At 36.6% G+C, this 15,721-nt stretch overlaps 1 protein-coding gene across 2 annotated transcripts in view; it reads left to right on the top strand.

The window, feature by feature from the left end:
* The window catches only part of GUCY2C (guanylate cyclase 2C), a 71,759-nt gene that overhangs the window by 21,552 nt on the left and 34,486 nt on the right, over positions 1-15,721 (top strand). Inside the window, exons 9-12 of one of the 2 annotated variants that reach the window (XM_088025929.1) lie at positions 2,973-3,058; positions 5,214-5,325; positions 6,335-6,336; positions 13,606-13,727. In XM_088025929.1, coding sequence (XP_087882055.1) covers positions 2,973-3,058; positions 5,214-5,325; positions 6,335-6,336; positions 13,606-13,727 — 322 coding nt within the window. The remainder of the gene's footprint in view (positions 1-2,972; positions 3,059-5,213; positions 5,326-6,334; positions 6,337-13,605; positions 13,728-15,721) is intronic. The other variant, XM_028119738.2, reaches the window with a different exon arrangement.

Below are 15,721 nucleotides of genomic sequence, written 5' to 3'. Positions count from 1 at the left end.
GAACGACTGCCTTCAGCTCAGGTCATGATCCTGGAGTCCTGGGATGGAGCCCCGCATCAGGCTCCCTGTTCAGCGGGGAGTCTGCTTCTCCCTCTGGCCCTCCCCCCTCTCATGTTCTCTTTCTCTATCTCATTCTCTCTCTCAAATAAATAAATAAATAAATCTTTAAAAAAATAATAAAAAAATAAAATCTATTTTGGGGGTGCCTGGGTGGCTCAGTCGGTTAAGCATCCAACTCTTGATTTCAGCTAAGGTCCTGATCTCATGAGTTGTGAGATCGAGCCCCACGTCAGGCTCCACGCTCAGCAGGGGGTTGGCTTGAAGATTCTTTCCCTCTGCCCCTCCCCCAACTTGCACACGCACTCTCTCTCTAAAACAAATAAATAAATCTTAAAAAAATAAAGTCTGTTTTGTCTGATATTAGCGTATGCAATATACTACTCTCAGTCATTCTCTTTTAGTTGCTATTTGCATAGAATATCCTTTTCCATCCTTTCTCGTTCAACCTATTTGTGTTTTTAAACCTACAGTGGATCTCTTATAGATATCATATAGAGTCATTTTTAAAATACAATCTCTTAATCTCTATCCTTGACTGGAGAATTTAATCTATTTTATATTTAAAATAATTACTGATAGGGGAGATTTATTTTTATCATTTTGCTCTTTGTTTTCTATTGTCTTATAGCTTTTTTGTCTCTGATTTTCTGCATTATTGCCTTCTTTTGTGTGTAGTTAATTTATTTTGTAGTGAAATGTTTGAATTCCTGTCTTATTGTTTTGTTTATATTCTTTAACTATTTTGTTTGTAGTTACTATGGATATTACAGCTAACACCCTAGGTTATTATATTCTAATTTGACTTTATACCAGTTTAACTTCAATAATATCTGAAAACTGGACTCCTTTAATACTTCCATACCCACCTCTTTCAGACATTGACGCAAATTGATGCAAAATTACATCTTTATATGTGTGTGTCCAAAAACATAAACTAATGATGTTTTAAACATTTTAGTCTCTTAAATTATGCCAAAAACAAAATGTAGGGTTACAAACCAAAGTTACAATAATACTAGTTTTTAAAAACACATTCATCTCTTAAATCATGTAGAAAACAAAAAGTGGAATTACACACCATTGTTATATTAATGTTAGATGGTATAACTGCCCATGTATTTGCCTTTACTGAGATCTTTATTTCTTCATATGGCTTCAAGTTATTGTCCCGTGTCCTTTCACTTCAACCTATAGGACTACCTTTAGCATTTCTTGCAGGGCAAGTTCTGGTGGTTACAAACTCAGCTTTTGTTTATCTTGGAATGTCTTACTTTCCCCTTCACTTTTGACAGACAGATTCATTGGATAAAGAATTCTTGGATGAAAGTGTTTCTTTTGGCATTTTGAGTATATCAGGCCAGTGCCTTCTGGATTCTAAAACTTCTAATGAGAAGCCTGCTAAAAATCTTATTGAGTATCTCTTGCATCTGACAAATCACTTCTCTCTTGCTGCTTTCAAAATTCTGTCTTTTTTTTTTCAGTTTTTTACTTAAATTCAATTTAATTAACATATAGTGTATTATTAGTTTCAGAGGTGGAGTTCAGTGATTCGTCAGTTGCATACAACACCCAGTGCTAGTTATTTTAAGTGCCCTCCTTAATGCCCATCACCCAGTTACCCATCGCTCCACCCACCTCCCCTCCAGCAACCCCCAGTGTATTTCCTATAGTTAGGAGTCTCTTACGGTTTGACCCCCTCTCTGTTTTCATCTTACTTTATTTTTCCTTCCCTTCCCCAATGTTCATCTGTTTTGTTTTTTAAATTCCATATATGAGTGAAATCATATGGTATTTTTCTTTCTCTGACTGACTTATTTCACTTAACGTAATACCCTCTAGTTCCACCCACATTGTTGCAAATGGCAAGGTTTCATTCTTTTTGAGGTCTGGCTTTTGGCACTTTGTTTAGAATGTGTCTCAGTGTGGATCTCTTTGAATTCATCCTATTGGAGTTTATTGAACTTCTTGGATATTTATATTCATGTACTTCATCAAATTTGAGAATTTTTGGCTATTATTTCTTCAGATATTCTCTCTACCCCTTTCTCTCTTCTTCTTCTTCTTCCTGGACTTCTACAGTGCATATGGTGGTCTGCTTGATAGTGTTACACAGGCTCTGTTCACTTCACCTTTTTTTCTGTTCCTCAGACTTGATAATTTCCATTGTCCTATCTTCAAGTTCAATGATTCTTCTGCCTGCTCAGATCTGCCTCTGAGTCTCCCTAGTGAATTTTGCATTTCAGCTATTGTATTTTTCAGCTCTAGAATTTCCTCTTGGTTTCCTTTTTAGGTTTTTCCTCTCTTTATTGATATTTCCCTTTTGTTCATACATCATTTTCCTTACTTTATCTATCTCTTCTTTTAGTTCTTTGACCATCTTTAGGACAGCTGTTTTAAAGCCTTTGTCTGTTAGATCCACCATCAGGTCTTTTTCAGGGATAGTTTCTGTTAGTTTATTCCTTTTTTTTTTTTTTGATTGAGTGACGCTTTCTTGTTTCTTTGTCTGCCTTGTCATATTTTTTTGAAAGCTAGATATTTGAATTCTAATAATTTGAATCTAATAATCCTATATATCACATGGTAAATGGGGAATTTTTACTAGTTTAGTGCATATTCTTAGCAAAAACTTTTCACTAACAATTAGATTCAATGGGCTGATTATATTTTCATCCTAACTGCAGTGGCAAAAATTTTTGCTTCTAGCTAAATACTAAATAGCATCTCTCTTTAAAATATCCATCAGAGATCTCAGGGCGAAGAGCCAATGGATATTCCCTCTGATTAGCTCATTAAGATAATTTTTCAGTAAAATAGAGCAATTGGAAACTATTTTATACCCTCTGTAAGGATCTAACTGGTTTTTCAGTCAAAAAGTCAAAAATAACCTCCAACTCTTTCTGATTTTGCCCTAGGGCATGCAGGTCCTGTGACTTTGGACGACTGTGGGGATATTGACAACACTATGGTGCTTCTGTATACTTCTGTGGAAACCAACAAAGTATGTCTGACTTCTTATCAGGAACTTGGGGTGAAGTGACTAGGTGAGGAAGGATAACTACAAGGCGAGTGATAGCAAAAGAATTAGAGAAGTTGTGTTTAAAATATGCAAGTTATTTATTTCAGATTCACGATTGTGACCTACTTAGGACTGTATTCTTTAAGCATTTTGACCCATACCTTATTTAGAACATCCACACTCTATTGGCTATATATAAAATACCCACCCAGAATACATTGATATAAAGACCAGACTATTGATGGGATACTAACAAGAGGATGACAGTGCTCTCCTAAGAATTGTTTATTCATTTCCACAGCTAAAATTTTCAAAGAAACATTCTCTATTCTCTCCATCTGAACTCATGAAAATCATTAATTGTGCTATCTTTCTGACACATATAAACAGTCCTATAATGTCATGCTCTTATTCATGTTATGTATCTTTCTCCTCACCTACATATAGGTTCTTTAAAGAAAGGGAGTGGGTCTTACTTCTCTATGCCTCCAGTGCTTAGCTTCTTATATGGCATATAGTTGATGGCTGATCATCATTTAATTTAAAAACAAATCACCTGTCTTTATGTCACCCAAAGTAGTGCCCATCACAAACAATGAAAGCCACTGTTCTGCCAACCAAATGGTCAGTAGAAAGTTTCTCTCTTTAAGACGTCATGTCCTGACATAACTAGGAATCTAAGAGAAAAACTTTTCTTTTTCTTTTCTTTCTCATTTTTTCATGTAATTTTCCAATTGGATCATTATGACATCTTTAAGTCATATATTTAGTGTATATATTAACCCACTTTCTAAAAAGATATCTGTAATGAAAATGTGGAAAGCTAGGAGAAAGATGTCCAGATTGAGAAAGTTAAGCCAGAAGTTTGGGGGCAGCATTTCAGAAAAGTACTCCATAGTTTTCAGTTACTATAAAAACCTTGAATATAATGCTATATTTCACATACACTTCATGGGAATACCTTAAAATAAAGTGTCATCAATGCTCCAGTTATTATAGTAACTTTAAAGAGAACTATACTCCTAAGTTATTTGTACCGGGGATGATGCTCTTGGAGAGAAGCAAATAGATGTGGGAAGATCCTACATCAGCCTCATAACTGCTCTTCAATATGAAAAATGTTCTGTGCACTTATTCTCTCTGAAAGAAAATCTAGCTGAATTTTTCCATAAAGGCTAATCTGATTGTATTTTTCAATAATCTAATGCCATCAGTTGTGCTATATAATATGTACATATAGGGAAACCAGGGATTAATTCTCAAAACACAGGGATATAAATAAGTTATTCTGTATCCAGAGGAAGTTTCAATAGAGATTCGATGTACTGTCTCCTAATATTAGGATATTTACTACCCTCAATATATGCAATTATAGATCATGCTCTCAAGTTAAAAGTATGTTCTAAAGATGTAAAACTTTTGTCCAGAAAGTTTTGAGGGAATGGTGTTGAATTTAGAAAGATGATCATTATATGCAGCAGTAATAAAGGATATATTAATATATCCTATCAGCAGATTGCTTGAAAAAGAAAACTTTTATCTTAGAAACCTAATTAGTATCGTGTACAAGACAGCACATTGGAGCAAAAGGATAGAAGAGATTTGAAAATTATGTAATTGACAGAATTTAAATGTGAATTATTTCAGAGCCCCTCGACATGTATCAAAATGGATAATGAATGGATTTTAGCTGTAGTGCATTTTCTCAAGATATTATCTTCAATAGCAACTTAATATTGTGGAGAACATTGGTACTTCACTTGTCGTGTGACTTGGACCTAACCATTTAATTTCTTTTGGTCTCTATTTTAACATTTTTGTAATATGAGAGACTTGAACTAGTTCTCTAAAGACCCAAAGAATCTATGTTGGGTAGGAGATACTGGTATGAGCATAAAGTAGCATATGGTCATAAAGAAACAAAAATAATTGACCCAGCTGGAGCTTAAATCTACTGTCATGCTGTGAACCAATAAATGGATGCTAACTAGCTAGCTCCTGCCTGCTAAACATTACCTGTTTCACTGAGAATTGTTTCTATGAAATTCAGATGTCATTGGGCAGGACAATCTCATCAGAAGTCATTCTAAAATGTCTTTTTCTGTTCATCCTTCTTCTTTTTCATGCCCTGACACAGTACACGGTTCTCTTGAGGTATGACACCCATGTAAATAAGACTACCCCAGAGATTAAGAACCCCATGTTCATCTGGATGAACCACAAACTTCCTAATGATATCCCAGGCCAGGGTAAGAGATCCTTTAATGAATTTTGTTTCTGTGAAGTTTCTTTTCTGGTAAGGTAAGTACATTCAACGGTTTATGCAATTAGCCTGCGTTTTTATGTTTTCATTTGTTTTGTTTATTGTCTGAATTAGATTTGCCAGGTTTGCAAAATGTGGGCTTTAATTCCCTGCCTAATGAATGATATTACAGTTCTGATTAAATGCTGAAAATATCCCTATTCTAATGTAGCTATACCTCTCTTTAATATGTGTCCTACCTACCCACTGACAAAAATTATCCTATAGAAAATTAGGTTTGACAACTGGCAAAATGAACACAGACACATGTATTCTTAATGCCACTTATTCCATTTTATTACAATGAACTCAAAGTATACATATTTCAGCAAGGAACACAAGATGCCATCAGCCATCAGTCATCAGTGAGCATGGCTTCAAAAGTCTCCCGTTTCCTCACCGGACACATAGTTGGGTTATAATGATGGCTACCCACCTACTTAAGATAAGGTCCTATCATGTCATGGAAAGCCCTACCATGACCAGGACTTCACCCATGCAACTTCCCATACAACCATATAACATTGGCCATCCCTGGACAGGACCAGCCAGGTATCTCCTGGGCAACAAGGTCTCAGGACAGTCTGGCTTAGCCAAGGCTTATGACAATGAATAGTAAGTAATTTCACGTTACTAATCTATTTCTAGAGAAAGAAGTCTAAATTTGGACAAACATTTATGCCCAAAGATGCAAAAAAAAAAATGTAAAGGCGATACTAATAAAATGATTTAGCAAATGATGATACATCTGTAAATGGAGCATCATAAGCCAATTAAAATAATTATTTACAAAGAATTTTAAATGACATAGGAAAACTTATAAGGTAAATTAACAGGAAAATAAACAACTTTTTTATTTAATGAGATTCTAACTTTGTAAAACAATGTTAGAAATAGATTGTAAAGAAATATGCTAAAATGTTAACAGTGGTAGCTTCTGAGTAATAGGATCCTAGGAGTGGTTTTTTTTGTTTGGTTGGTTGGGCTTTTATTTTATTTTTTTGTTATTTTATGCTTTTCCTAATTTTCCAAATTTTTCCATAATGACTCTGTATTAATTTACCACTTTTAAATATTAAAAAATAAACTAGAAATATTTCTCTCCCAGCCCTGGTCTATAGCCAGAAACTGAGGTTGATATGACTTAAAGAGAAAAGTTCTGGTTTGATGCACTTCCTTCTGTTAATGTGTTGGATGCACTTGCTAGGTTTTCAGTCCTCTTGTGTTCAATGAGTCACATATGGTTAAAAATGACTCCTGTATTTTTATTCAGGAGCCATGAGCAGTTGACTAAAGCAAAGAAGCAAAGAGGGAAGTGGGAAGTGAGGTTCCCATTCTTCTAAACAATAAGCTATCCTGAGCTGATTTCAGATTTACTGCTATCATTTTTTAAGTTTTTATTTTAATTCCAGTTAGTTAACATACAATGTTATATTAGTTTGAGGTGTTCAATATAGTGATTCAACACTTCCATACATGCCCCTGTGCTTATCACAGCAAGTGCCCTCCTTACTCCCCATCACCTATCTCACCCATCCCCCTACCTTCCTCCCCTCTGGCAACCATCAGATTGTTCTCTATAATTAAGAGTTTGTTTCTTGCTTTCTCTCTCTCTCTCTCTCTTTTTCTCTCTTATTTTTCCCCTTGGCTTGTTCATTTTGTTTCTTAAATTCCACATATGAGCGAAATCATATGGTATTTGTTTTTCTCTAACTTATTTCCCTTAGCATTATATTCTCTAGCTCCATCCATGTCATTGCAAATGGCAACATTTCATTCTTTTCTATGGCTGAATAATATTCCATTAAATATATAAAGATGTGACATATATAAATATATATAAATATAAATATTATATATATATATATATATCACATCTTCTTTATCCAGTCTTCAATCGATGGACACTTGGGCTGCTTCCATATCTTGGCTATTGTAAATAATGCTGCTATAAACATCGGGGTGCATGTATCCCTTTGAATTAGTGTTCTTGTATTCTTTGGGTAAATACCCAGTAGTGCGATTGCTGGATCATAGGGTATTTCTATTTTTAACTTTTTGAGGCACCTCCATACTGTTTTCCAGAATGGCTGCACCGATTTGCATTCCCACCAACAGTGCGTCAGTGTTCCCCTTTCTCCGCATCCTCGCCAACGCTTGTTTCTTGTGTTGTGGATTTTAGTCATTCTGACAGGTGTGAGGTGGTATCTCCTGTAGTTTTGGCTTGCATTTCCCTGATGATAAGTGATTATTATAGCATCTTTTCATGTGTCTCTTGGTCATCTATATGTTTTCTACGGAGAAATATCTATTCGTGTCTTCTGCCCATGTTTAACTGGATTAATTGTTTTTTCAGTGTTTTATAAGTTCTCAATATATTTTGGATACTAACCTTTTATTAGATATGTCATTGACAAATATCTTCTCCCATTCTGGAGATTGCCTCTTAGTTGTATTGATTGTTTCCTTCGCTGTGCAGAAGGTTTTTAATTTTGATGTAGTCCCAATAGTTTATTTTTGCTTTTGTTTCCCTTGCCGGAGGAGACATATCTAGAAAGAAGTTACTATGACTGATGTCAAAGAAGTTACTGCCTGTGCTCTCTTCAAGGATTTTTGTGGTTCCAGATCTCATCTTTAGGTCTTTAATCCTACCCCAAATAATAAAATACCTAGGAATAAACCTAACCAAAGAGGTGAAAGACCTGTACTCTGTAAACTATAAAATACTGATGAAAGAAAGTGAAGATGACACAAAGAAATGGAAAGACATTCCATGCTCATGTATTGGAAGAACAAATATTGTTAAAATTTCTATATTAGCCAAAGCAATCTATACATTTAATGCAATCCCTATCAAAATACGAGTAGCATTTTCCACAGAGCTAGACCAAACAATCTTAAAATTTGTATGGAACCACAAAAGACCCCCAATATCCAAAGCAGTCTTGAAAAAGAAAAGCAATTCTATCATTGCTTTTTTAAAGTTGATTCCTTTTCATTAGCAAGCTTTTTTTTAATTAAGCAATTTTTAAATGATTTTATGTATTTATTTGAGCTAGAGAGAGAGAGCACAAGTGGGGGAAGGGAGAGGGAGAAGCAGACTCCTCACTGAGCAGGGAGCCCAAAATGGGGCTCAATCTGAGGACCCTGGGATCATGACTTGAGCTGAAGGCAGACACTTTTTTAATTATCTCTAGAACCATCTGCAAGCTTTGTAGGTTTAAACCAAACTTACCTTTGAAATATATCTCTTTTCTTGTGGATTTCTGCAACTTTCTACTTCTTTCTTTTGTAACTTTTTGAATTACAATTATTTTTTCTTTTCCCTTAATTATAGTGACAATGTTAGTTTGTATTTTTAATATATTTCTTTAAGAGTTTGTAGGTTTTTTTATTCAATAGAAAGATCTGTTCTTTGTAAAATGCTCAACTTCTAAAAAAGCAATTTTTAAATGATTTTATGTATTTATTTGAGCGAGAGAGAGCACAAGTGGGGTAGGGGAGAGGGAGAAGCAGACTCCTCACTGAGCAAGGAACCCGAAGTGGGGCTCAATCTCAGGACCCTGGGATCACCTGAGCCGAAGGCAGACACCCAGGCATGCTTCAAAAAGTAATTTTTGAGAGAGCTCTCATTATTTACCTAAAAGAGATCACATTAAATATTCATGTTGTATTATTCTTATTACAGGGACATTGTATCATTCTGAGCAACTTCACTTCATCCTCATTTAACCGGAAAATTCAGTTAGCCAGAGCTTTTCATTACTCAACTGTTCCTACATTTAATTTTAATCTTTATAAATAAAGTAACTCAATCTTTCAAATAGTATACAAATCAGATATTCATCTGGTCTTTTATCTGGGTACACCGCTGCCCCCTAAGTAACAGAATGTCTCATCTGGAGATAACACCATCACTGTCATTTCATTCATTCTACAAAGATTTGCTAGCACCAGGCAGTGTTCTCAGCACCTGGAACACAGCAATGGACAATGCACATGTGTTCCTGTTCCTCATCCATGCCATCATCATCTGCCTCCTGGGTTACAATGACATCCACCTGACTTCCTGCTTCAGTCCTGCTTCCTGCCCACCTCCAGTCCAACCAACTTTGCCACCAGAATGAAAGCATGGATCTAGTCATATTGTCACACTATTGCTAACACTCAATTGGCAGCTCCCCTTTATCCATAAAGTCCAAATGACTTATTATAGCACAAAATGTCCATGATCTTCCTACTTCTCCAGCCTTATCTTTCTTCTTACTTAAAAACCCTTCCCCATTTCCTCAATTTCCACCTACTTCCTTAAAAAAAAAAAAAAGGAGGGGGGTCTTGCAACTTCATGCCCCTGTGTCCTTAGTAATGCTACTACCTCTGATTAAAATGTGTCACTCCCCCATATGACTGGTAAACAGCGACTCATCTTCAACATTTAACTTGAATTTCATTTTTCTAAGCTTTTCTTAGCCTCCCAGGAGGCTATTGATCTTGCCTACATCCCACCCAATTCTAGCTTAGAATTTATTTGATACTTATATGTTTATGCATTTTTTTAAAACCATACACTGTTTAAGTGTAGGGTCTATTCTTTTTTTTTATTATTTAAATTCACTTAGCCAACATATACTACATCATTAGTTTCAGATGTAGAGTTCAATGATTCACCAGTTGCATATAACACCCAGGGCTCATCACATCACATGCCCTCTTTAATGCCATCGTCCAGTTACCCCATCCCCCACCACCTCCCCCCCAACAACCCTGTTTGTTTCCTATAGTTAAGAGTCTCTCATGGTTTGTCTCCCTCTCTGATTTCTTTCTGTTCAGTTTTCCCTCCCTTCCCCAATGATCCTCTCCACTGTTTATTACATTCCACGTATGAGGGAAACCATATAACAATTGTCTTTCTCTGACTGACTTATTTCACTCAGCATAATACCCTCCAGTTCCGTCCACATCGATGTAAATGGTAAGATTTCACCCTTTTTGATTGCTGAGTAATATTCCATTTTATATATATATATATACCACATCTTCTTCATCCATTCATCTGTCGATGGACACCTTGGCTCTTTCCATAGTTTGGCTATTGTGGACATTGCTGCTATGTAGGGGTGCAGGTGCCCCTTCAGATCACTAAATTTGTATCTTTAGGGTAAATATCTAGTAGTACAATTGCTGGGTTATAGGGTAGCTCTATTTTTAACTTCTTGAACCTTCGTACTGTTTTCCAGAGTGGCTGTACCAGCTTGCATTCCCACCAACAGTGTAGGAGGGCTCCTCTTTCTCCGCATCCTCACCAACATCTGTTGTTTCCTGCCTTGTGAATTTTAGCCATTCTGATGGGTGTGAGGTGGTATCTCATTGTGGTTTTGGGTCTATTCTTTATTCACCTCTGCCCAACAAAGTACCTTGGAAGGGATGAAGGAAGAAAGGAGGGAAAATGAGATAACTATAAATCCGTTTCTACTCAGCACTTATCCACACTGTGTTAATTTTAGTCAATTTACTTTTCTAAGTGTGACTTTCTTCCTTCTTCAGATGAGGAGATTTGTTAACTGATTCCAAGATTCTTTTCCAACTATCATACCATATGACCTAGGGTTATAAACTCATTCCACCATCGCTGTGAATCTAATTAGACTGTGATAACCACAGCAGCCACCAGAAGTTAGCAGAAGCTTCACCTTTGAACTAATATAATACTGTGACTTGATAACTCAAGCAAAACTGAAAACTATGTTGAATTAACCACCTCTATATTTAAATAGTATACAGCATATTTAAATATCATAAGTATGGGGCGACTGTGTGGCTCAGTTGGTTAAGCGACTGCCTTCGGCTCAGGTCATGATCCTGGGTCCTGGGATCGAGGCCCACGTCGGGCTCCCTGCTCAGCGGAGAGCTTACTTCTCCCTCTGCCTCCGCCTGCCGCTCCCCCTGCTTGTGCTCGCTCTCTCTCTGTCAAATAAATAAATAAAATCTTTAAAATAAATATCATAAGTATATTTAGCGCAGTGAGATGTTCGTGCTGTGGGGGGTAGACAGGAATTGAGATGGGGAGGACCCAGCAGACAGAAGTCCCCCTAGTCCCTCCAGTTCGTGCTCTAGTCTAGGGGATGTGTCATTTCAGTAGACTGATGAGTAGAATCGTTGATGAGTGAATTATATTTCTCATACCGATTCTGAGAGTGGTGGTAATGGCAATGGCGGGGTGATAGGAGTGATGATCACAGTAATAAACAGAATTCACACCGTCAGATATGCCCATCCAAATCCAAGATACTAATCTGTTTCTGCCCTGATGAGAACAGAAATCCAGAGCTCACATTTTCATGGTTAAAAATTTCCCTTAGCAGGAAACAAGATAAGCAGAGGTAAAGTCCTATGTTAGCAAAGCATAAACCCTTCAAATCACCCCTTATAGAAAGCATGGAGACATTTTTAGTGAAGAAAATTCGTGCATGTGATGTTAAAATCCAATAGTAAAAATATTCATAATGGAACGTGAGTATGCCTGGCCCCTCCTCTGTCAGCTCTGGTCTCTCAGTCACTTCTCCCTTTAGTTTGTTGCATATTTCTAAATAATATGCATATATTTCTTGATTCATAAGCTTTGGATGTTATCTGTTTATTTCTTGTATTGATAAAAGATTTAGTTCATCTTCACTAGCCCTACTTTTTTCTAACCTTTTCTCAAATTAGTTATATCTTTTTGTCAATACATTTATTGGGTGCCTTTGTAATTTTAATTGATATGCATAAGCTTCTAGTACTGTTCTCTACCAACTATATAAAAAACTTCATGGAACGCCTGGGTGGCTCATTCAGTTAAGCATCTTTCTTCGGCTCAGGTTATGATCCCGGAATTCTGGCATGGAGCCCCATGTTGGGCTCCCTGCTCAGTGGGGAGTCTGATTCTCCCTCTCCCTCCACTCGTTCTCTCTCTCTCAAATAAATAAATAAAATCTTAAAAAAACAAAAGAAAACAAAAAATAAAAACTTCTTGCTTCCCAACTTGGTAAGATGAAGATGTTTCCTACTACCTCCTTCCTACCTCCCAGATTCTCTGTATTTTTCTTTAATTTGTCATAGCTGATAATATTTATTTGGCAGTCATATAAACCCTCTGTCATTTACCTATAAGTTGATTCTATAAGTTGAAAATTAGTAACATTTTCATCATTATTATTTATATAAAGCAAAATAGTACTCTATTGCTTAGAATCCATTCCATTTTTCCTTCTTGAACTCACCAACTTCCTATTCTAATCAGAATCCATTGTGGCATATACAAAACATGACTTTCTTGTACAGTTTTACTATTGTTGTTGTCCTTCTCAGTCGAGGCCTGTTCCTCTGCATATTCAGTTTCTGTTTCAAAGCTTCCTTGGGTTGGATCTACATTTTCCTGAATTCCACTTACCCTTCTGTCAGTCTTTTAAATTGCTTCATCTTTACAACTCCACCTACACACTTGTGCTCTAATAAATAAAATCACTTACATCCTTCACTGACTTCCATCAATGACTTTGTAGCACTTGGGAAGAACCAGCAGGCAACACTGTCATTTAATATTCCAAAACGACTGGCTTTTCCTCTGATTGTGCCTGGTATTAAAAAATAGTTGACTCTGGGGCCCTGGGTGGCTCAGTTGGTTAAGCGTCTGACTCTTGATTTCGGCTCAGGTCATGGTTCAGTGTTTTGAGATCAAGCCCCAGGTCAGGCTCTACTCTCAGCAAGTGGAGACTGCTTGTCTTTCTCCCTACCCCCGTTTGCACGGTCTCTCTCTTTCTCTTTCTCTCTCTTAAATAAATAAATAAATAAATAAATAAATAAATAAATAAATAAATAAATAAAATCTTTTAAAAAAATAGTCGACTTTCTTCCTTTGTGAATCCTCCTTAGGTATATTGGTTTCAAGGACATCAGGTGGGTTTCCCACCAAAATTATTTGCATACTGGACACTATTTTATGTTTTTCTGACATTTGGTGATTCCCAGTGAAATGCAGTATGCAGTCTATAAGGACCACTGAAATTAAACCACTTCCCCTGGCACATTCCAGGTAGTTTTCCTCAGAAACCACAAATACAGGACCTATATTACCAATGAAGAGATGAATAAAAGATAAAAGTTTTTTTTTAAACGTCTCTCCTTTTCCCTCCTTCAGATGAGATTATACAACTAGAATCTTTGAAATGATTTTATTCTCTTTTCAAAGATCCTTACTAATGCATTTTTCACTGTCTTTTCTGCCACAGGCCCTCAAGTCCTGTTGATTGCAGTCTTCACCCTCACAGGAGCTGTGGTTCTGCTCCTGCTCATTGCTCTTCTGGTGCTGAGGTACCTACCACCCCCTTTGTCTCGCTGTGCTCATCATGCAAAGAGCGGGGGAGGGGAGAGGGAGAAGTCTGATGTCGTCAATGATAATATATATCGACAAGAAGGTGTCTAGACAGATCTAAGATCATGAAGGCATTTTGCATCAAAGACTACATCGAGGGCAGAATAGTATTGAATGGATCAGTTAGAGACACCTGAACTCATATCTATCTCAGTTCTGTGACTTAATAGTTGTGCGGGTTTTAGTGTGTTATTACAGGTTACTTAACTTCAGTATCCTCATCTGAACTGTTGTGAGAACTTGATATAAAGTGTGGATAGTGACTGCCATATAATAGGCATCCTATAGACAGAAACAGCTCTTCTGCTGTTTTATTGGTATTTTGTGGGACATTTCAATCTCTATATTATATAGTGTTCAGGCTGGAAGAGTCTTCAGAAATCATCTACTTCACACCTCCCATTTTAGCATGGGGAAAGAGACCCAGAAAACCAAATGGCTTGTCTGGAGTCACAACACCAGATAGTTGTAGGGCCAAAACTAGCACTCAAGCCTTCTGACCATCAGTTCCATGGTTGTTCTACTCAATTTGCACAGATGAAGTGCCCCGCACAGTGTTAGAGGCATACTGTATGCTCAGAAATATTTGTTGAATATATAAATGAATGAGTGAATACCACACTATGCTAATCTGTGTATGTTAAACACATAAAACTTTCCATCCTATTATATTGTCAGGATCACCCCTATTTCCCAGCTGAACCAGAGAACAACTTTTCTCTTCGTATCACGTGCTTTTATCAGTGTGGCACTGTACTTTCTCATGAGAGAATCCAGTCTGTTGTATGTCAGTTAAAGGTTTCTCCAGGAAAGGAAGTAGAATGTTCTGTTCAGTCTGAAGGCAGAACTTGACTCCTGTAACTCTGCATTAACCCAAATTTGAGCTGTATATACACATATATAGTGTATGATGGCCATTTAGTTGAAGATAGCCAGAAACCAAAATTTGAGGAGAATAAAGCCAGTCAATAGCAAGGTCACAGATGTGGCTAATGCCCTTCAGGAACCGAGTCCAAATGAGTGTCAGCTTAAGATCAGGGGGAATCACAAGGTAAAAGACAGTAACAGATGGAAACAGGCAGAAACAGGTGTGTCCTGTCTGGCTGGAGGAATGGTGTGTCCACAAGGAGATCTGGTAGACAGATGTTATTCTTATAGTTTTCTATTACAACTGCCTAAATAAGGAAAATAGTGAATGATTTATGGCATCTTCTGATTCAATATGAATGGCACGTGGCTCTGTAGGGTCCCAAGAGTCTCTTCGAATGCAGAGATGAGAGCTTTTAAGGCTACAAAGCCTTCTTTGCCCCAGGTCCTAGGATAATCATTGGTCAATAATATGCTATTTTATATGTATTTAATAGAGGAATACTCAGAGTTAGATGGAAGCATAGGAAGAAAATAGTCATTTCTGCTTAGAATCCAGTAAGAAAGGCATCATGAATGACCTAAGAAGGTGAGTAGAAGTTTGTCAAATAACCACAAGCAAAGATAAACTCAAGGACAAATAGGTCAATGGAAAAATTCAGATTCTAGAACCAGACACAGCAAGCACGAGAATTTGGAATATGCTAGAGGTGACATTACAAGTCAGTTGGAAAATGATGGCATGGTAGGCTTGCAACATGGAAAAAATGAAATTAAAATCCTACCTGAAACCATACACAAATATAGAGTTCATTCCATATGGATTATAAATGGAATAAAGACTTAAATGTGAAATTCAAACTTCAAAACTTAGAGGAAATTAATAGAAAAGGACTTTATGATCTCAAGTAGGAAAATATTTCTAAGAATATCAAATGTTAAGAATCCGGAAGAAATGGGAATTCTCATGTTGGGAAGGTGTAAGTAGTATAACCACTCTGGGAAATAATTTGACAATATCTGTAAAGTTGTAAGTGTTTCCTATAACCCAAGGATTCTGCTTTAT

Source organism: Eumetopias jubatus, unplaced genomic scaffold (genome assembly GCF_037043125.1).
Source record: "Eumetopias jubatus isolate StellerSeaLion01/CBP00866 unplaced genomic scaffold, mEumJub1_p1.0 scaffold_8, whole genome shotgun sequence".
NCBI classification, from domain to species: domain Eukaryota; kingdom Metazoa; phylum Chordata; class Mammalia; order Carnivora; family Otariidae; genus Eumetopias; species Eumetopias jubatus.
This window is presented reverse-complemented; position numbering and strand designations above follow the sequence as displayed.